Here is a 22,566-nt window from a genome sequence, read left to right as displayed (position 1 = left end):
TATATAATTTATTCAATTCCGAAGACTACAACTATTTTTAAATTTTTTTTGAAATGTGTTCTACATGGGCGTGACCCACTGTGGCGCTGTTAAACTGCTGTCAAATGGTGTTGTTATTAACGTCCGTGTTCATCAGGTACATTTTAGTGATGTGAGATAAAGTATGTGTTGTGGCTAACCTGTGATGGTTCAATATATATCGCTGGTGTGATTGTCGATTGTTTCATGTTTATTTACTCTGTCGTTATCTCGAAAATATTCGTAATTAATTTTATTTCTTGGGTCTCTGTATTGTTGAAGTATAATAATGAGTAAAAGCAAAGTTATTAGAAATCCTCTGAAGGCTTTTAAGAAAAGGAGAAATGTTGGAAAGCCAAAGGTATGTGTTATTACTGTAAACAATAAAGACGATAACAAAGTGAGTGAACCTAACCTCTCAAGTACACCTGCCCATAGCAGTCAAAGTGGGAAAGAAAATACTTCGCAGAAGAAGCTTGGTTCAATGAGTGAAAACTATAAATGTTTTATGGGCGAATCGGATGTGAATGAAATATTTGATATGTCGGTTCTCAAAGGAATTTTTTCAAAATGTGTAAGATGTATTCATTGTAGTGAAGTTGGTCTGGAACTCTCCATAATAAAGCACGTAGGACTTGCTAGTGAAATACAACTGAAATGTGATAAGTGTTCATACATGACCACCTTTTGGAACAGTGTTGCAGTAACTGCAACTGAAGAAAATGGTAGCAAAATCTACGAACACAACATTAGATTTGTTTATTCCTTGCGTTCAGTTGGTAAGGGTGCTACTGCAGGTGCAATTTTCTGTGGCATCATGAATCTTCCAAATCCCCCAACCAAGTTTACGACCTATAATAAATTAATAGGGTCTAAAGTAGAAGATGTCTGTATAGAATCTATGAAGAACGCTGTGGAAGAGGCAGTAATGGAAAATAATGGTAACAGAGATTTGACTGCAGCGTTCGATGGTACCTGGCATAAACGGGGACACACATCTCTTCATGGTGTAGTATCTGCCACCAGTATGCATACAGGGAAAGTTTTAGATGTAGCAGTAATATCAAAGTATTGTAGATGTCCACAAAAATATAAAGGTACACATGAAAATAATTGCAAAGCTAACTATAGTGACAGTAGTGGAGGAATGGAAGTGGCTGGTGTTGCCAGTATATTCCAGCGTTCTGAGGCGTGTGATAAAGTGCGATATGTTAATTACCTTGGTGACGGTGATTGTAAAAGTTTCAAACATGTTCAAGGACTGAAGCCCTATGGTGATGATGTTGTAGTGCAGAAATTTGAGTGTATTGGACACGTACAGAAGCGAATGGGAACAAGACTTCGGCGACTGAAAGCTTCGTACAAAAAAACAAAAACTCAGTGATGGTAAAGGGTTGGATGGGAAGGAAAGGTTAACTGACAGTGTAATTGACAAAATACAGAACTATTATGGAATGGCTATTAGGCAAAATACACAAAGTGTCGACGAAATGAAGAAGGCTGTTTGGGCTCTTTTTTTTTCATACTTCTTCAACCGATGAAAATCCCCAACATAGCTTGTGTCCCAAAGAAGAAGACGGTGTAAATATAACAAAGGATTGCTAACTGGTGAAGTGTACACTCATAAGCATAGTCTGCCTCATGCAATAATGGAGGTGATAAAACCTATTTTCAGAGACTTAGCAGCACCTGAACTGTTGAAAAAGTGTATTCACGGAAAAACTCAAAACTCCAATGAAAGTGTAAATAGTGTTATATGGTCGAGAATCCCCAAGACTGTATTTGTTGGAATAGAAACACTTCACTTTGGTGTGTATGATGCTGTTGCGACTTTCAATGATGGCAACATTGTAAGGTGCAAGGTATTTAGAAATATGGGAATGAAGATAGGTTCTAACATGGTACGAGCGATGCTTGCTTTAGACAAGGAACGCCTTCGGGCTGCAGACAGGGCTGTAAAGAGTCTAGAAATACAAGCAAGAGTAAACAGGAGGAGGAACAAGAGGAAGCTGGAGGAGGAGTTTGCAGAGGATGAAGATAATCCGTCCTATGGACCTGGAATGCACTAAAAAGTTAATCCAATCTTTGTCGCTCGATTCCCAAAACTTTTATTTTCTCATACTAATTACATGTTTTCTAAGGATCTTCCAAACATATTTGTTTCAAACTTTCAGTAAATGTTACACAGTACCTTCTGCATAATTTAACACAGCCTTTTTCCGAAAAGCTGTATATTTTTGAATATATAAATAAAAAATTGAAATAAAATGTTGTGAATTTTCATTACAATTGAAAAAAAAATCTTTAATAACTGAACTAAAATTTTGTAAAATCCCTGTGTTAAGTTGTAGCCCATATTCCAATAAATAATCTGTAAAAAGTTAAACTTCCTACCTCAAATACTTTGTGAGGAAAGATGTAATTTATAAGCGTTATTTTAACATTGCAAGTATAGGGCATTCCGGAGCCCCTTAAATCGGCTGCGGTCTGGTAGAATATGTCGGACCCGCGTGTCGCCTCTGTCAGTAATTGCAGACCGAGCGCCACCACTGTATTGCTATTATACTTCTGTATCATCAAGAGCGATGTTCTACAAATGTGGATTAAAGTTAAATATTACAAGATTTTCGTACTTTATTGCAATTCTCAAGACATTGTCCTGTTCCGACCTCACGCCAGTCTGCGTGTATTTAAACGCGTGCATTTCGGCCTCCTCTAGAAATACAGCACATGGCGATGAGTCTGAAAAGAGTCTAAAAAGGGTCTTCTTATTTATATATAACTAATTTACTTGTGTCATGGCTTCGCCACAATCTCCAGATGTACTGTCCGAATTTTATCGCTTGCAGAATCAGCAGACGCAGGCCTTATTGGATGCCCTTGGACAGCTCGTCCAGGGCAACGTGCAATGCAAAACGATGCGGCAGCCGCCGCTCCACCGCTACCGCAGCCGCAACACGCAGTTGCACCACCTTTTCGTCAGTTTGATGCGGCAATGGAAAGCTGGACGGAGTGGTCACGCCAATTTGGATTTCATCTCGCCGCCTACAGAATTCAAGGTAACGAGCGGCAGCCTCACTTATTGTCGTGTGTAGGGGTGCAGACGTACCGTGTGATAGTGAAATTATTTCCCCGACGCGACGTAGCAACTCTGTCCTACGACGAAATTTTGTCTGCATTAGATGCCTATTTCAAAGAATCAGTTAATGTAGTTGCAAAACGGTATACGTTCTTTCGTACAAAACGTACGGCTGGTCAAACTAATCGGGAGTGGGTTGCAACTTTGCAAGGCCTTACAAGGGATTGTGCTTTTGAGTGTGAATGTGGACTCCCTTATTCAGATACTATGGTGTGTGATGCAATTGCACAGAACGTTTCTGATGTTCGTATAAGGGAACAGATTTTGAAACTGGTCAATCCCTCCCTTCAATAAGTGATAGACATATTGGATAGGCAGGACACACTTGACTTTGCTCAGGAATCATTTGCAACTTCGCCAGCTGTGTGTCACGTTAACCGGCCCGCCGGCGGGCTGCACGGAACGGTAAACAGCCCTCGCGTTCGTCCGCGCAGCTGCTGCCTAGCCCTCCGCCACGTGTCCCGCGCCAGCATGCAAATCAGTTAAATCATGCCCGCGGTGTGCTACTAGACATTCGCGTGAGAATTGCTTGTCACGCCAAGCTATTTGCTTTTTCTGTAAATAAAAACGGACATGTTCAGAGTGTTTGCCAGAAAAAGCTCAGATCGGACACTCACAATGATTCCAGGCCCTTTGCTTCGTGCCGGAATCGAACCAAGAATACTCAGGCTCGTGAACCTTCACCCATGGACATTCGTGTAGTTAATTCCACTCCGCCCAGTGCCGCTCCTTCTAACAGTGACTGTGTTCGTCCCACAAATAGTGTGCGTCGACATCGCCGGAAATCGCGTCAAGGCGCAAGTGCTTCTGTACAAGTGTCTGTTCACGTTGCACGAGACAGTCGCTCTTGTCGTCAGCAGGACAATAAACTTTTTGTAGATTTGGACTTTAATGGCAAGGTCATACCATTCCAGCTCGATACCGGTGCTGCAGTTTCATTGATCAATAAAGGCACGTACAAACAACTGGGCACACCTCCGTTGCATGCCGCAAGTGTTAAGTTAAATAGTTATTCCGGACAGAATATCCCTGTGTTAGGACAGTGCAGCCTTCTAGCAACATACAAGGGACAAACAAAACTTGTCATTTTACGTACTTTGTTCTTCTTCTGCTGTGAACTTGTTTGGTTTAGATTTATTTCAGTTGTTTAACATGTCTATAGTCAATCAGGTACTATCATTGAACAAGACTGTGCCTTCAGACAGTGTTTCTCGTCTGTGTGAAGAATTTGCAGACATTTTTGCACCGGACCTAGGTTGCGCTAAGAACTATGCAGCACATTTGGAACTGAAGGTAAACGCGCAACCGAAATTTTTCAGAACGCGCAATGTTCCCCACGCATTGCGTGATGAAGTAGCAAGAACATTAAACGATTTAGAATCACAAGGTGTAATGGAACGTGTGCAGGCTTCTCTCTGGGCCTCACCCTTAGTAATTTTGCCAAAACCTTCCGGAAAATTGAGATTTTGTGTGGACTTCAAAGCTACAGTGAATCCACAACTAGTGATTGCAACTTTTCCTTTACCCCGCCCGGAAGATCTTTTTGACAAACTGTGCCTGGGTAAATATTTTTCGAAGTTGGACCTAGCAGATGCGTACCTACAAATACCAGTGGACGAAGAATCCCAGCGCGTCTTGGTGGTTAACACGCATCTTAGTTTGTACCAATTCAACAGACTGCCATTCGGGTGTGCATCCGCCCCTGCATTGTTTCAGCAATATCTGCAAACTGTTTGTGCGTCGGTACCTACTGCAGCAAACTATCTGGACGATATAGTGATCTCCGGAAAGACGGAAGAAGAACACTTAGCCAATCTCCGGACATTATTTCAGGTCTTGCGACAAAATGGTCTTCGCTTGCGGAAGGACAAATGTGTGTTTTTTGCTCGTGACTTACCATATTTGGGACATGTAATCAATGCCCAAGGCATACATCCCAGTCCAAAGCACCTCCGTGCCATACAAGACTTGTCTTTGCCGCATAATTTGAAGCAGGTGTAGAGTGTGCTGGGTAAAATAAATTACTGTCATCGCTATGTGCGCAATGCCTCTTCCATTTCAGCTCCGCTTCATCGCTTACGCCGTAAAGGTGTTTCGTTCGTCTGGACGACGGAATGCGAATGCGCCTTTCGCCAGTTGAAATCGGCGTTGCTTTCTAATACTTGCCTTACGCCATTCGATCCCCAGAAACCCCTTTTCTTGATGGTAGACGCATCGGATTTCGGGATCGGTGCTGTGCTTGCGCACAAAGATGGATTGCATGATCGCCCTATTGCCTTTGCGTCAAAATTGCTCTCGTCTGCGCAAAGAAATTATTCACAGATCGAGAAAGAAGCTTTGGCTCTCGTCTTTGTTACTCAGTTCCATGATTTCTTGTATGGTCGTGACTTTACCATCATCACGGACCACAAACCTTTGACATCGCTTTTTCATCTGAACAAGCCTGTACCTCCACGTACAGCGCAGAAATTCATTTGGTGGTCTATTTTCCTCTCGCAGTACCGCTATGATATCTTCTATCGGTCCAGTGCTAAGCACGGAATCGCCGATGCGTTGTCCCGTTTGCCTGTTGCTGAGGATAGAGGATTTGATTCTTCCGAACTTGCTTGCATGTTCATTGATTCGGAAACCGATGACGTGGTCGAATCATTTCTGATTGATTTTCGTCGTGTAGCTGCAGCCACAGCTGCTGACCCTGTCCTTGCTACCATTTTGCGTTTTGTTGCTACGCAATGGCCCTTGTCAAAGTCACGGATCGAGGATCCGTTTGTTCGCCGATTTTTTGCTCACAAGGAGAGACTTTTTGTTCGACGTGGTGTTTTGCTGTTGCGTTCTGATAATGATCAGTCCCGGGTCGTGGTCCCACGTTCGTTACAGTCCTGTCTTACGGCTTCTCCACCAAGGACATTGGGGTATAGTACGAGCAAAACAACTTGCTCGTCAGCACTGTACTTGGTTCGGAATCGATGCTGCGATTACGAGTATGCGCTCTTCTTGCATGGCGTGTGTCGAACAACAATCCGCGCCGCCGCGGAAATTCTTTGCATGGCCGAAAGCCACTACCCCTTGGCAACACTTGCACATCGATTTTGCTGGTCCATTCTGGAATGCTCGATGGTTGGTTGTGGTGGATTCATTCAGTAATTTCCCTTTTGTTGTCCGGATGTCTTCCACTACGTCTTCTGCCACTATCCAAGCATTATCGGCTATCTTTTGCATTGAAGGTCTTCCACAGACTATTGTTTCTGACAATGGCCCACAATTCATGTCCGCAGAATTTGTCATTCTGCAAGGCCAATGGTATTCAACATCTGACATCTGCGCCATTTTCGCCTCAGTCAAACGGTGCTGCTGAACGATTGGTCCGGACTTTCAAGTCACAGATGTTGAAGTTAAAAGCGTCGCATTCTCGGGAGGATGCGTTATTGCTCTTTTTGTCTTTGTATCGCTCTCAGCCCTGAGATGGTCGCTCGCCGGCTGAATTGCTCCACGGTCGTCCTCATCGAACCTTGATGTCTTTGCTGCATCCGCCGCATCAGGTTCCTGTGCAGCGGCAGCCACCTGCTTTTGCTCCAGGCGACGTTGTATTCTATCGCAACTATCGAGGTTCACGGCGTTGGCTCGCAGGGCGCATTCTTCGCTGCCTCGGCCGCGCTATGTATCTGGTTTTGGGGGCCTCTGGTGAGGTGCGTTGGCATCTCAATCAGCTGCGCCTCTGTCGTCGCACAGGTTCTGCTGCTCCCCGTCTGCTTTCAGCGACGGTGCCGTCCGGTCAGCGCCCTGGGGACCCATCTACTGGCTCGCCTCATCCCCAGGTGTTACCGACGCTGCTTTCCATTTTGCCCCGCCGCCACCTGTTCTCCCGCCGGCGACGCCCGCAGTGGATGCTTCGCTGCAGCTGCCAAGCGTCTCCCTGGGTCACGTGCCACTGATCGCTTCCCGTGGCCAGCTGTCCTCCTCCATGGAACTCTTGCCCGCTCCGGACCAGTTGTCGTCTTCGCCCGTCGCGTACCCCGACGCGATGGAGGTCGACCCTACGGCCCCTCCTGTCTCTTTACGGGCGCATGCACCGCATGTTGGCGTGCACCCTGTACTAGGTTTTCAGGCGTTTCCTAGCTCCCCTTGGACCGAATGGTAGGGTGCGGGTGGCACAGCCTCGCCTGTTGTTAGGCTCCCCAGCTCGTCGCATACGTCAGCATGGGGTCCTCCCCACGGCGGGCGGAAGCCTTATAACACAACCGTTCGCCGATTTGCGGGGGAGGAAAGTGGTGTCACCGCCAGACACCACACTTGCTAGGTGGTAGCTTTAAATCGGCCGCGGTCCGGTAGAATACGTCGGAACCGCGTGTCGCCACTGTCAGTAATTGCAGACCGAGCGCCACCACACGGTAGGTCTAGAGAGACGTACTAAAACTCGCCCCAGTTGTACAGACGACTTTGCCAGAAGGGGATCACTGACAATTACGCTCTCATTAGCTGAGACGATAGTTAGCATAGCCTTCAGCTACGTCACTTGCTACTACCTAGCAAGGCGCCATTATCCTTTGTTATTATTGCTATTATACTTCTGTATCATCAAGAGCGATGTTCTACAAATGTGGATTAAAGTTAAGTATTACAAGATTTTCGTACTTTATTGCAATTCTCAAGACATTGTCCTGTTCCAGACCTCACGCCAGTCTGCGTGTATTTAAATGCGCGCATTTCGGCCTCCTCTAGAAATACAGCAATTTTATTATCAATTTATTGTGCCTGGTGCATGTTCAATTTTAGCGAGTTTTAACAGGTTGTTTTACTTTTTATTATTCTGATGATGGAAGCTTGACTTCCGAAACGCATCAATTTTAGTGTTTTACACTATAAACAAGTGGTTGAGCTGATATATTTTTTAAGACTGACACTCTGAACTTTTGAAATTTAGACATTACCCACCCTAGTTTAGTGACAATTCAATTAAGGCAATAGTGAAAGAGAGAAGCTGTGTCTGACATCAGTCCTTAGATTTTACAGTCAAAATATTCAGCTTCACAAACTGCAACTCAGAAAATGCTTCAACAAATGAACAAATTATTGTTTGGAAACAGATGGCTCTTTAAGATGACACAGAAGCATAACTCATCTCAAAGGTTAAAACTGAATAGCTATACTGGAAGACAGAGCAATTTATATCTGCCTCGAGACCACTAGAAAAAGGAAATTATTAAAATACACCTCAAAGTGCATCTAGATAGTTTAATAAAGTAAACCGGTGCACTGATTTCTAGAGCAGCATTCAGCAGACAGGACAAGTTGCTTTAAATCTTGCCCCAATGAGCAGTTACGTAATTGAGAGTTAGTGTGCACAGATTGATATAACTGGCTTCAGACACGGTAAAAATTCTAAGTTATACTGTAGCAGATGTGTAAGTGCTTCAGTAAGTGAATGTGCGTGCATAGGAGCTCAAGAATGCCATTTAAAAAGGAAAACCAGTAATTAGTACTCAGAACAGACTTTTAGCAGTACATAAATAAAACATGAGGAAAGGTCACACCCCATGACAACTTTAAAATAACATACAGTCGGACAATTAAATCTAGTAAGCAGTAACTAGCCCTGAGATGGAATAAATTTCTTTCACTCTTCAACTCACAAATGGCCAGTGAACAAACACACAAAAAACGTTCAGAGCTCGTAAGACTTACAGTTTTACACACATTTGCTTCTTCCAGCCCGTGAGCCTCTAATGTGCCAGTTACTTACCAACAGGCTATATTTTCACAAGTCTGGATGACATCTAAATATGACATGAATGATTCACATAGAGCTGATCAGCATGTGGCCATTCTAACAGTGCGCAGTGGTATGTACAAGAAAAGCACTCATCCCATCAAACCGCCAAACATCAAAATGTACAAAATTTTTGTACACATTTCAAATAGTAATTTACATAACTTGAGTGAAGGCAGCCCATTGGTAGCTGGCAGTGGTGCATTCCATGAAGCTGATATACAGAGGCTATGTTAACAGCCACAGTATGATGAGCACGCCCTAAGAGTCGAGGTCCAAAACAGTGGGCCACAACAGTAGAAAACTGTAGCAGACAGGGAGCATCTAAATTCCACTGTCATTCTCACTTAATACAACCACATGATCACAGTAGTTGCACAGATCAACGGACTCGTCAGATGATTCTCTTCAAAAACTTGGTCTAAGGCTAAACATGGTCACTCTTAAAACAGTGTTCAGGTTTACCAAATCATTGAATCCATTGCTGAACATGGGAATTGAATAGCAATAAGAAGCTTGTCTGGTTGCTAGACATTACCCCAACCCCTTCCAAAGCAATGCCACAAAGTATTAAGTCGTGCAGCACAATCCAAATTAGGCAGTTGTTTGGATGGGAAAGCTCCATGCATAATGTGACTTCCACAGAGAAGAACCAACAGCAGATACAGACAGCCAAGACCACACCAATGTTCCATCTTTTGTTAACAGTTCTGCCTGCAACTCTTAAATTGACATAACTTTTAGAGGGCTACCAGTCTCTTCAATCTGTTAATTTCGGCTGAATTGCAAATACTGTTTACGTACCCTGTGCGGCTGTACTGTGCGCCATGGTGCCACAAGCTCCAAGGAAAAGAAATGACATACACCAGGTGTGGGGCATGAATTCAAAGAGGATGCCTGCCATGGCTCACATAGTAATAATAATAAAATCATTGTTATCATTATTTGTACTAGTATATTAGTATTACTATAGGCAGTTAATTAATACAAAGATCAATTAATAACATGATGTTGCTGTATTCTTTCTATCTCCTGCCCAGCATCTCTTCAAGGCATCCTCTTTGTGTACACCATGTTGCTTCATTATTTTGTCAATATGCTTTTTCTTAAAGTTAAATGGTCTACTATGTTTCTGTCAGTAAGGTGACTTCCAATCAGATTCTTTGGCTGCTAATTATCTAACATTCTCAACAGATGTCGATATCAGTTTAATGAATTTCAATCTATTCCATCACAGTTTCATTTGTTCTCATTCCAGCACTTACTTCAACATTACAGGTTTTTCAGTCTTGCTATGCTGGTGCTGCTCCATTAATAATCTTTCTAGAATTTTGTCTTATTTTGAGATCAGCAAGTAAAACCCATAGTTCAAATCCAAAGAATAGTACTGGTTCAGCCTGTAGCTCATACTCTTTTTGTACTGTTCGAAACGTGCTTGCCCCACCAAAAGGAGCTAATGATGTTAGAAAAGTAGTAAGTAGTGTGCCAAGGTAGGGTGTGTGTTTTTTAAATAATTTTATCAAAAATAAGCATTTACTGAAATGAAAGGTTTTGATGTAACTGTTCTAGACATTTTATGATTCTGATCGTAATAGTAGTATGAGTGATGTGCCACTTGACAGTCCAGTTTCTGCTTCCCCACACAGTTGATGTACACTGTATTGTGTCATTTGATATGAACAACATTGATTTCATTGTTTGAGGTAGTAGCTGTGTTACTTTATTTGATTACACTACCATTATATGCATATGAAGATAATGAAGTTAGAAAATATGATTGAAAGCAATAGCATAGGGTGAAGGCTTCAGTTGAAGATTGTAATGGATTTTCAAAGGTGTCGTCATTAATTATTCTTAAAATTTTTTGCTGCCTCCCGTTGAAATATACCATGGTGAACTCGTCACTCAGAGTTTCGAACTCAAAAGAGAACACTTAACCAGAAATACTATTTAGTTATTAAAAAGTATGACAATTGGGCTTTATATATGTGATACATTTTATATAATATGGGAGGACTGTGACTGCTTAAGTGTATTTATTACAGTTTGTTATTTTTACCACAGGCCCAAGTTTACCCACTCAACATGAATATAAAAGAAGAGTTGGAGGAGGATGTGAATAAAGAGGTAATTATAGAATTTATATGACCGCATGGAATTAATCATCGCTGAGTTGTTGTGAAAAAATGAGATGGTTATCATTTGTGTGTGTATTCACTTCAGCAGTCCTGTGTTTAAGTTACAGTATTATACACTCCTGGAAATTGAAATAAGAACACCGTGAATTCATTGTCCCAGGAAGGGGAAACTTTATTGACACATTCCTGGGGTCAGATACATCACATGATCACACTGACAGAACCACAGGCACATAGACACAGGCAACAGAGCATGCACAATGTCGGCACTAGTACAGTGTATATCCACCTTTCGCAGCAATGCAGGCTCCTATTCTCCCATGGAGACGATCGTAGAGATGCTGGATGTAGTCCTGTGGAACGGCTTGCCATGCCATTTCCACCTGGCGCCTCAGTTGGACCAGCGTTCGTGCTGGACATGCAGACCGCGTGAGACGACGCTTCATCCAGTCCCAAACATGCTCAATGGGGGACAGATCCGGAGATCTTGCTGGCCAGGGTAGTTGACTTACACCTTCTAGAGCACGTTGGGTGGCACGGGATACATGCGGACGTGCATTGTCCTGTTGGAACAGCAAGTTCCCTTGCCGGTCTAGGAATGGTAGAACGATGGGTTCGATGACAGTTTGGATGTACCGTGCACTATTCAGTGTCCCCTCGACGAACACCAGTGGTGTACGGCCAGTGTAGGAGATCGCTCCCCACACCATGTTGCCGGGTGTTGGCCCTGTGTGCCTCGGTCGTATGCAGTCCTGATTGTGGCGCTCACCTGCACGGCGCCAAACACGCATACGACCATCATTGGCACCAAGGCAGAAGCGACTCTCATCACTAAAGACGACACATCTCCATTTGTCCCTCCATTCACGCCTGTCGCGACACCCCTGGAGGCGGGCTGCACGATGTTGGGGCGTGAGCGGAAGACGGCCTAATGGTGTGCGGGACCGTAGCCCAGCTTCATGGAGACGGTTGCGAATGGTCCTCGCCGATACCCCAGGAGCAACAGTGTCCCTAATTTGCTGGGAAGTGGCGGTGCGGTCCCCTACGGCACTGCGTAGGATCCTACGGTCTTGGCGTGCATCCGTGCGTCGCTGCGGTCCGGTCCCAGGTCGACGGGCACGTGCACCTTCCGCCGACCACTGGCGACAACATCGATGTACTGTGGAGACCTCACGCCCCACGTGTTGAGCAATTCGGCGGTACGTCCACCCGGCCTCCCGCATGCCCACTATACGCCCTCGCTCAAAGTCCGTCAACTGCACATACGGTTCACGTCCATGCTGTCACGGCATGCTACCAGTGTTAAAGACTGCGATGGAGCTCCGTATGCCACGGCAAACTGGCTGACACTGACGGCGGCGGTGCACAAATGCTGCGCAGCTAGCGCCATTCGACGGCCAACACCACGGTTCCTGGTGTGTCCGCTGTGCCGTGCGTGTGATCATTGCTTGTACAGCCCTCTCGCAGTGTCCGGAGCAAGTATGGTGGGTCTGACACACCGGTGTCAATGTGTTCTTTTTTCCATTTCCAGGAGTGTAGTATTAACCAGGTTGGAAACGAGGAAACAGGTGATACAGAACATTTTGTTATAGTATACCCATATGGATTTAAACATTGCTTTTGAGCAGGTGAAGTAATTTAGCTTGTGAGTTCATATAATTGCTTCCTTACATCATAAGCACAAATAAGAATTACGTAAGATTGCATTGATGAAGTTACATGAAAATTCGTACCAAGTCCCAAGACTCAAGCTATGATTTCCTGTTGTAATGAGTAGTTCCCTTAATGGTTCCATGTATGTTTTTATTTGCCATGTGATACTGCTGTGACAGTTACATTCAAGGAAAACCTACACAAAGTTGTGCAGAAAAAACAGGTGATCCTAACCTACTGAGTAGAGACACTGCAGGTGTTAAGGACAGGCAGTCTTGTGAAGTACTATTGAGCAGTTTTCTGAAAGCTGTCTTAAGCTGCTAGTATAGTAGCGTGCACAAAATTGAAATACTTTAGACCTCGTAACTATGAACAGGCATTTCTTTATAGATGGTGTTAGTGCAGGGAGGGGTTACTGATCATGATGCCAGCACAGCAACAATAGCTAATGAAGCCTTCAAGAAAGCTATGAGAATAGATTTTTTAGAAAGAGCAGATAAGTAGTTGTTAGCATCCCATTTAGACAATGAGTGAATATAATGTACTTCCAGTATGGTTTACATAGAGGAATATGGGCAAATGTTAAATTGAATCTAAATCCCACACTGAAAAAGTATGTGGCGAGTAACTGGATTACAGACAGAAGAGACCCACATGACGTAGTTAGCAGATTCAGTTACACAAAAAATGGTGCTTAACTGGCCCCTCTCTGCCATGTGAATTGTTCATTTATGGAAAAGTGGTTTGTCGCATGTATAGAAAAAGGCAGAGGTCATTCCCATTTGTAAGAAAAGTCACAGGAAATATGTGTCAAAACTACAGACATATCTACTTGGTGTAAAAATCTTCTTGAATTATTTTGTGGTTCTGTATGATGGCTCTTGAAAAAAAAAAATTCATCTGCAAGAATGGAAATGGATCCCATAATTACTGGCCATGTGAAACATTTTAGTGTGCTTATTCACAGTGCTGCTGTAATGTAGTCAGCCTGTAAAATGAGGCCATAGTTCTGAAGTAGTATCTATGGGAAAGCTAGCTAAGTTGATGTGCCTTTCAATGACTCAGCACGTCTGCTATGCAGTTAGTCATTACTTTATGCCTTAAATTACATGAAAACAGTAACGTACATTAGAACTTAATGGTACAAATGGATAGTTGTGATGTAGCTGCCATTACCACATTGTAAACTATACAAGTACCTTTTCTTGTGATGGTGTCAGTCATAGCTAACACACACAACCTGGGGAATGAAAATGAATCTTTCCATAACCGCCTACCTATTTGTCGCAACAAGTATTTTAAGTATAGTTATATGTTGGCAATATAAAAATATTATTGAGTCGGAGAATCCTACTTTCACTACTGTTTGGGTGTTACCACCAATAGCATGCACTTTCATTTATTGCACAAATTTCATCCATATTCATTCTTGCCCTTCGTCTCCCCTCCACTCTTCTGATGCTACCGTCCCAGAGGTGTATCATCTCTCTCTTCAGTGTACATTCCATGGCTTGCTAAATATTTCAAGGGTTTCTGCTCAAGGTTTCAGCCAGCTTTGGTCCAAGAGTATTTTGAACATGACAACTTTCTAGGAGGGCATTACATTCAGGAACTAGAAATACATCAGGAATTTACTATTCAACAGTTTGATGGTAGTATGGTCTTTACATTTTATTCAGTCTGATTTCTGTTTCTCCGCAGTGACTCTCCACACAGCGTGCACGTTATGTCCATTCCAGCACTACTATTCAAGAATTAACTATAAAACACACAGAGAAAGCAATATATTTAACTTGCTATTGTTCTGATGTTTCACCAGTGGAGGCTAATGCATTACTGTGCTGTGTAGCTGTTCATTCAAAAGAATTAAGCTGTGTAACGGACCACGTATACCCTTTAAAGTTACTAAAATATGGGATTGCACCTTTTGACTAGAACAACATGGAAGGAATGTAATCAAGAAATAGAGAGGGGGAGGGGGAGGAGGAGGGCGAGAGGAGCACTACATATGTAACTTGATTCTGAAAAACCCCAATTAAATTACGGTATTGTTAGGAGTCGAATAAAGTACAGGCTTAATCTTTGTTTCAAGTAACGGTAACGTAATGCGTACATGGTAATTGGTTTTGATTGCTATGGGTGTTGTTTCAGCCAGAATTTGGCTGCTCAATAATGCTACATTCGAGGAGCAGAGATTTTTGACTAAACAAGGTCATGAAAGTTAGCCGGAAGTAAAGTTACATATTTTTGGTTAAACATAAATGGAAGGAGTCACTATCACTGCAAAATAAATTTTTATTCATATCTAATCTCAACATGTCAAATATGCTTGTGTTTTCCATTGTTTTGGACATGTCCAAGGGGACAGACAGTATTTTGATCCTGCAACCACAATGACTCAGGGGACAAAGTAGAGATATGGGTTATCTGTGGGCATCAATTTACATAAATGGGGAGTGTTGTTAGACACTGTAAAGGACGATACTACTACTTCAATAGCGCCAGGTGAGTTTCTCACACTTGTAACTTCGCAGCTGTGAGAGGCAGCTAGGCTGAGCTGACGACTTCGACATGGTGCTACTTGCACGTTCATCGCCTTCTTTTTTATTCTAGTCATAGCTCCTTTCAATTCTGACATCTTAACTGAGCAACTGTCACAGCCTATACCCACACAGTTCTCCAGGGACAGAGAGAGGCTTTCCATTCTCCTTAGAATTGTAGTACCTATACTTCACCAGTAACACTACGCTCTTCATCTTAACACACTTGAGGTTCATCTTCCACTACAATCCTTGTCTTTATTGATATCAATGAAACTCAAAGAATATTTCGTGTAATTAGCCATCACCATCAACATATCTTGCAGCCAAACTCAGTTGGGCAGTGTGTGCTATGTCCATAGCCTCACCGAAGAGTATCCTGTTATAATGAGAATCTTTGATTTCCTCCAGTAATCTCGATAACATCACTGTTTCACAGCATGAATTAAGTTCCTTACACATTGTTTTACATATGTAAGTGGCATTCATTTAGTGGTCTCAAGGTGATGGTTTAGTTGCAAGTCTCCAGCGTCAATTCTAAATCTTACAAGAGCTCTAAAGTTTCCCATGTTACTCACTATACTTTCACGATTATTATCGTTTTCTAATAGACTCCCATCATCTGTATGACCATGCAGGGGAATATTTTGCTTTCCATGAAATATGATTGTTTTTATTATAGGTACAAGATGGTCTCTGTTTTCCCTAACGGATTTATGACATCAAGTTTGCATTCCTAGTGTAGCGATTTAATTTTGCATCTGTTGATGCTTCAACATGGTACTTGAGTTAAGAGTGAGTCTCAAGGTCACCATCTTTACCAGTAAGTTTGGCAAACTTTGTTAGTGGTTCAGTCACAAGTTTCTTGGCGATAATGGATTTCTTTCCTCCAGCTATTTTATTATTCACAAAAAGTGAACAGTTAGTGCAAAGAATTCCCTTTTTAACTTGTGAGAACACCAGCTGTGGATGCTGTTTAAAATGATTATCTTGCATTTGCTTACGTTCAACCAGCCCTTCCTTGTTGTGCTCAGAAGTAGGAAAGACTATCTTTTCCAGGTTTCCTTGGAGCTGTGAGAAGCTTGTTTTATATCATCAGTAGTATACATATTGTAATACATCCTATTAATTGCTAATATCTGTGTGTTTAAAGGAATCGGTCGATGAACTTCGTTGTGGAAGTTTCGACGAAATGCTGGGTTGTGCCTTTACATCTGGTGGTGTTTTTACGGCTGAATTGTGACCGGAATCATCAGATGTGTCTACTTTTTTCTTTATTACATACCAATCCATTTTATTATATTGTTATGATGTAGGTAAATTACATGCAAATTATTCTTGAATAAGCACTTTATTCGCACTGAAAAATGCAACACTGGTACACTTAGCACTGAAACACACTGTCACGCTCCCCATATTTCTAATATCACTAAGCCCAATACTCACTTAAGTCCGTGGCGATAGCCAATAATGCAGTTGGTCACTTTTTATCACTTCCAAGTTATTGCGAAGATTGTAGCTTTCAAACTGACTACCTGGCATTGACTCTGCTTCTCATATTTGGCTCGGTTGTTTTGAGAACACTCACTGCCAGAATGTCAAATGTACTTTTATCCACTTCTAAGTCACACTGGTGATGTTGCCATCTGAGCTAGGTTTTCAACAGATGCGCTTGTCTGTCACATGGCAGTGGCAGCTACAGCAGGGTTAAGATTAACGACATAATTAGTAAATGAGGGCAAGGCTCTCACATTACCACAAACAAGGAAAAGCTAAATGCAGATAGAGAAAAGCTTACAATATTGGTTTCCACACAGAAAGACAGAGTAAAAGGAAATTAACACAAATATATTTATGCATCTGCTAATATTGCTACTGCAGAAGTGCTGTATTTGTTCTGCACACATTGTACCACTCAATTAGCATTTTTCACGCACGTGCCATGAGAACCTTTCAGTTGAGTGGCCCAAAAACAAAATTTCTTATGCCACTGCTTTTATAGGGGTACATTTGAGATACTGGATATTGTGGGTGCAGAGAAAGTCCACCCATCAGATAGGAGATTTCACAAAAATCATGGAAGAACAAATATGGATGTAACAAGAGGGAAATTGCTGTAAACTTCACTTTGGTGGCTTGCATGGATGTTCACTGACAGCTATAATTGTACCAAGAGTGCGACTGCATAATTACGCCATTTGACTGGGAAAAGTGGTGGAGAGTAAACCAGCTGTGAATTTGTACTCTACTGCACATAAAACAAGTGGTCCCTGCTTTTTACATCAAAAGCTATTCCTTGTGCCTGTTCATTATAGTGGAAAATTTGTCTTTAGTTTTGAGGTACTAGCACAAAGACCATAGGTGTCCAAATGGCATATACGTGAGTTGTTCTCTGTGACTTCTGAAGGATTGTTAGTGGTGCAAGCCAAACGATTATATTTATTGTTGTTTGTAAAGATTTAGGACAAATTGACAATTACATTCAATTGTAAGATAATTAAATTTGTAACTTACATAGCATCCACAATTCACATCACTACCGTGACTGTGACACTGGAGAGAAGCAGAAAGTTGTCATGATATATTACATGTTTTATATTTTGTATAATAATGATATGGCATTGATTTTCAGAAGAAAATTAGTGGCCTTCTTGGCTTCAGCTGGGTATGCATTTACTCCAGTTCTAACTTCCTCGATCGCCATTACCTTTCACTCCATTCTCTGTCCATGTCCCACCCCTCCTCCCCAGGGGCCTTTTAGGGTGATTAATTGGCTGAAAAGGCCAAGGTGGTGGTATACTGATGTGATGTGAAATCGTAGATCTCTTCCCCCCCCCCCCCTCTGTGGTGCTTAGTGTCTGGAATTTGGGCACATGTTTGCATTGCAGCACTAACCTCACCTGTAGAGACTGTGGATGAGTGTCGCCTGCAAATGCTCTGTGTGCCTCTCTCCACATCTGTGTTGACTGTGGAAAGCACCACTCTCTCTGCTCACCAGATTACACTGTTCTCTAGAGAGTGAAGAAGGTACAAGAATAAAAGACTCAGGACAAACCTACTGACAAAGAGGCCAAAAGGAAGTACAAGCATTTGCCCCCAGCATGTACACAATGTCATATGCTACAGCTACAAAGACATTTCCCCTTTGCTGATGGTACTCTGGCCTGTTACTCTTTCTGTAGTGGGCCCTCAGGGCCACTGAACCATCCTTGCACCCCTGTTGGTTTGGGGGATCCCCTTTTGCTGCTTTTTCCACACCTGCTTTGGGATCGATAGCTTCCCATACACCAGGGACATTTGTCCCCACCTCCCAGCCTGAGATGAATAAGCTTCTTCTGGCTTCTATTGCAAGGAAGAGGTCCTTGGGGGCATTTCCTTCCCTGAGTTGTACTGGTCTACAACTGGACACCAGCAAGTGCTGAAGGAACCACAAACTGTTGGTCAAACTACTTCATGATCATCATCTTTACCCGAAACTGATTCAGAGAAGCCCTTGGCATAATCAAAATCCTGTAAGGAGAGAAGACGAGAAAAGTGTCTAAAGGAGGAGGACGACCTTCCAGTGGTCCCCCATACTAGCAGATTCACCTGTTCAACTCCTGTGGCCAAGGCAGAGATTCCAGCAACCCCTGAGGCCCTAGTTTGAACCACACAATGGTACCCGGAAAGGAGTTCACACATATGTTCTGGATACTCTGTATATCAAACTTTTGCCTCTTGATACACCTTTGGAGGCTGTGGCTGTTCAGGTAAGTGCATTTCGGCATAGTACTATCTGCAGTGTTTACCTCCCTCCTGATGATAAAGTTTCTCACGAGATATTGTTTGCATTGGTTTCTCAGCCCCCCCCCCCCCCCCCCCCATCTTTCCTAATCTTGGGCAATTTCAGTACATATAACCCTTTGTGAACTTTAACCATGATCACTGGCCATCATAAGGACCTCGGAGTATGACTGGCACAACTTGATTTGCCTCTTAAATACTAATACCCCCTCACGTTTTGGCATGGCACACCGCGTGTTCTTGGTCATTAACCTTTTCATATGCAGCCCTTGACTTCTCCCATCCATCCACTGGGGAGTTCATGATGACCTGTGTTGGTAGGGACCATTCCACAATCTTCCTGTCCCTCCCCCAGCATCACTGCCCTGGATGCATGACCAGATGGGGTCTCAACATTGCTGACTGGAGTGCTTTTGCCTTTGCTGTCGGCCTTGACTCCACACCGCATGGAGGCATCAACAAGGCAGCCCAGAATATAATTACAGCCATTCATTTGGCAGCTGATTTAGCAATCCTCTGTTCCTTGGGCCTGCTCTGACAAGAGATTACCTTGGCAGTCATTAGAGAGTGCAGAGGCCATTAGTGATAGTAGGCAGGCTCTCCAGTACCATAAGGGGCACCAATTGATGGAGCATCTTATTTACTTTAAGTGGCTTCATGCCCAGTTCTGCCACCTGATGAAATAATAAAAAGAAGAATGCTGGGAGCAGCATGCTTCAACCATCAGACCACGTACCTCTTCTCTTCATGTTACCAAGCAATGGGTAGAGCAAAAGTAATTATCTTTTACTGCATGCCACCTGGAGCTGTATAAAGCTCCATTCATTGAGTGGGGGTTCATCAGTGTCCTAGTCCTCTGTGCTGATACAGCACCAGGGCCAGGTCACATCCACAACCAAATGATCAAGCACCTATCAGTGGATTGTCAGCATCATATCCTTGCTATCTGTAACTGGATCTGGAGCGAGGGCCAGTTCCCATTGTAACAATTAGAAAGTATCATTGTCACAGTGCTGAAATTGGGTAAGCTCCTTTAGAGATGAGCAGTTATCACCCAGTAAGTGTCACCAATGTTCTCCGTAAATTGCTTGAATGCGAAGTGAGCTGGCAGGTGTGTGGCTCCTTGAGTCTTGGGGTCTTCTGGCTGCATCCCAGTGTGGTTTTCACCAAGACTGTTTCACTACAGATAATCTGGTTTTCCTGCAGTCTGCCAGCCAATCAGCTTTTTCCCAATGTCAATGCATTATAGCCATCTTCTTTGACTATCAAAAGCTGTATGACAGCTGGAGGTGATGCTATATCCTTGCTGCCTTACACAAGTGGGGTCTGTGGGATCCACACCCAATTTTTATGTAGAATTTCCTGTCACAGTGTATGTTCTGGCTTCTAGTTGGTGCTTCCCACAGAACTCCACATATCCAAGAGAATGGAGTCGTGCAGGGCTCTGTACTGAGTGTCCCTGTCTTTCTACAAGCAATCAGTGGTCACCTCCAGCTGTGAGGTCATCAGTATCACCATCCTTACATGCTGACTATTTGGGCGTCTTACTATTGCTCCTGTAGTGTGGGTGTCATTGAATGTAGACTGCAAGGCACCATATGAAATATGCTGTCATGGGCACTGACCCATGGATTTTGGTTTTCAGGTGCCAAGACCCATGTCGTGGTTTTCTGTCAACATGGTATAGTTCATCCACAACCAGAACTTTATCTTCCTGACAAAGTACTCGATGTGGCAGGAACTTACTGCTTTTTAGGACTGGTCTTTGTTTCTTAGTTGACATGAATTCCCAGTATTTTTCAGTGTAAGTGAAAGTGCTTGCTGCACCTCAGTACACTTTATCACATAACACCAGCGGGGTGCATAGTGCACTACCCTTCTGCAGCTTTACAAAGCCATGATACAACCCTGTATTGGTTAGGGGAGTCTGGTATATGGTTCAGCATCATCCTCAGCATTATGGATACAGGATCTAATGCACCACTGTGGTGTTTGATTTGCAACAGGAGCCTTTTGAACTAGTCCTGTGGACAGATTATGTATGGAGGCTGGGGTCCATGCATTCTGTATTAAGAGCCAACAGCAGCTTCTCAGTTATGCTACCTATGTTTGCAACTCTCCTAAGCATCCAAACTATCATCCCCTCTTTCCAATCATGGAAACCCATCTTCCATAATGGCGGCCCAGATCAGGGATTTTGATCACATTCCACACCCTGTCCCTCACCTCTGAACTCCAGTTACTTCTTCCTCCACCTCTCCACTGGACCCACTCATGTACACCTATGTGGGGAACCCATTGGTCACAGCTTTGTTTTGACCCATCATGAGGTCCAAAAGACACGGACCCTCCTGAGGCCCTCTGCCACCAATTTTTCTCCATCCTTGGTGCATCCTGGAGTTCAGCAGTGGTATATACTGATTGCTTAATGGTTGCTGATCACATAGGCTTTGCTTACACTGTCACGGGTCCAACTGCATTGTCTTCCCTGCTGGAAGCTGTAGAGTTTGTAGCCATCTCTCATGCTCTTGAGTATATGCTTTCCTCCACTGGTGGGTCCTTCATCTGCAGCAAACTCATGACTAGTTTTAAAGCTTTCTAGCAGTATTACCCTCAGCATACCTTGGTCATGGCTAACCAGTATTCCCAGTATGCCCTTGAGCACTGTGGATGCTCAGTGATGATTTTTTGGCCTCTGGGTGACATTGGGATCCCTGGGAACAAACTTACTGATAGCTTGCCCAAACGGGCTACCAGTAAACTCGCTCTGGTAATCAGTATTCTGGAAACAGACATCTGATCAGTATCACACCATCAAGTTTTAGGAACCTGAAATGTGGAATGAATCACTGGGGCTTCAAACAACCTGTGATACAGAGACTATGAATCTGTGGAGGTCCTCCATGCAGGCCCCTCACAAACATTCTACCATACTCCGCCAACTCCACATGAGCTGTATCTGGTGGTCTCACCGTCATCTCCTCCATTACCACACCACTGTCGTCATTCCGGTTCAACAGTGGTCTACATTTTGCTGTACTGTCCAACTTAGCCTCCCTGTGGCAGAATCTTAATCTCCCTGACTTGCTACCCCTGATGCCTCAGTGGCTGACTTAGTTTTATCTTCAATTAATGAGGAGGGCTTTTACCTCTCTCTTTAAGGGAGGGCAACTTAACCTTATCGGCCCATTGAGGGGTTGGCAGAACAATCTGTTGCCACCTCTGCCCAGACCAGGCTGCGGCTGGCTAGACTTGGTGGACCAGCCCGGTTCTCACCCTACCTGCTCTTTTACTCTTCTTCCCCCCTCTCGCATCCATCTTCCGTCTCTGTACTTCTCTTGCCCTGTCTGTTGCTAGTCTTTCCGAGGCAATTTCTGAGTGGAGTACCTCTGGTAAGTGGTGGGTACTGGAGGATATATGTCCCCTCATTGCATTCTGCTCTCCGGTGCTTATGGCTGCTCCCTAAATGGGGCACCTTGGCCTGCCTTTCGTCCTCTGTTTCCTGTTTTTCTTTTTGTCCCTTATATC

At 43.5% G+C, this 22,566-nt stretch overlaps 1 protein-coding gene across 7 annotated transcripts in view; it reads left to right on the top strand.

Moving 5' to 3' along the window:
• The window catches only part of LOC126213021 (zinc finger protein 708-like), a 104,874-nt gene that overhangs the window by 14,540 nt on the left and 67,768 nt on the right, over positions 1 to 22,566 (top strand). For 4 of the 7 annotated variants that reach the window (XM_049940585.1, XM_049940586.1, XM_049940583.1 and 1 more), the window contains exon 3: positions 10,989 to 11,051. In XM_049940585.1, coding sequence (XP_049796542.1) covers positions 10,989 to 11,051 — 63 coding nt within the window. Of the gene's footprint in view, positions 1 to 2,867; positions 3,078 to 10,988; positions 11,052 to 22,566 lie in introns of all 7 variants that reach the window. The other 3 variants (XM_049940581.1, XM_049940582.1, XM_049940580.1) reach the window with 1 other exon arrangement.

Source organism: Schistocerca nitens, chromosome 11 (genome assembly GCF_023898315.1).
Source record: "Schistocerca nitens isolate TAMUIC-IGC-003100 chromosome 11, iqSchNite1.1, whole genome shotgun sequence".
NCBI classification, from domain to species: domain Eukaryota; kingdom Metazoa; phylum Arthropoda; class Insecta; order Orthoptera; family Acrididae; genus Schistocerca; species Schistocerca nitens.
The sequence above is the reverse complement of the archived record's forward strand: the minus strand, read 5'-3'. Positions and strand labels throughout refer to the sequence as shown.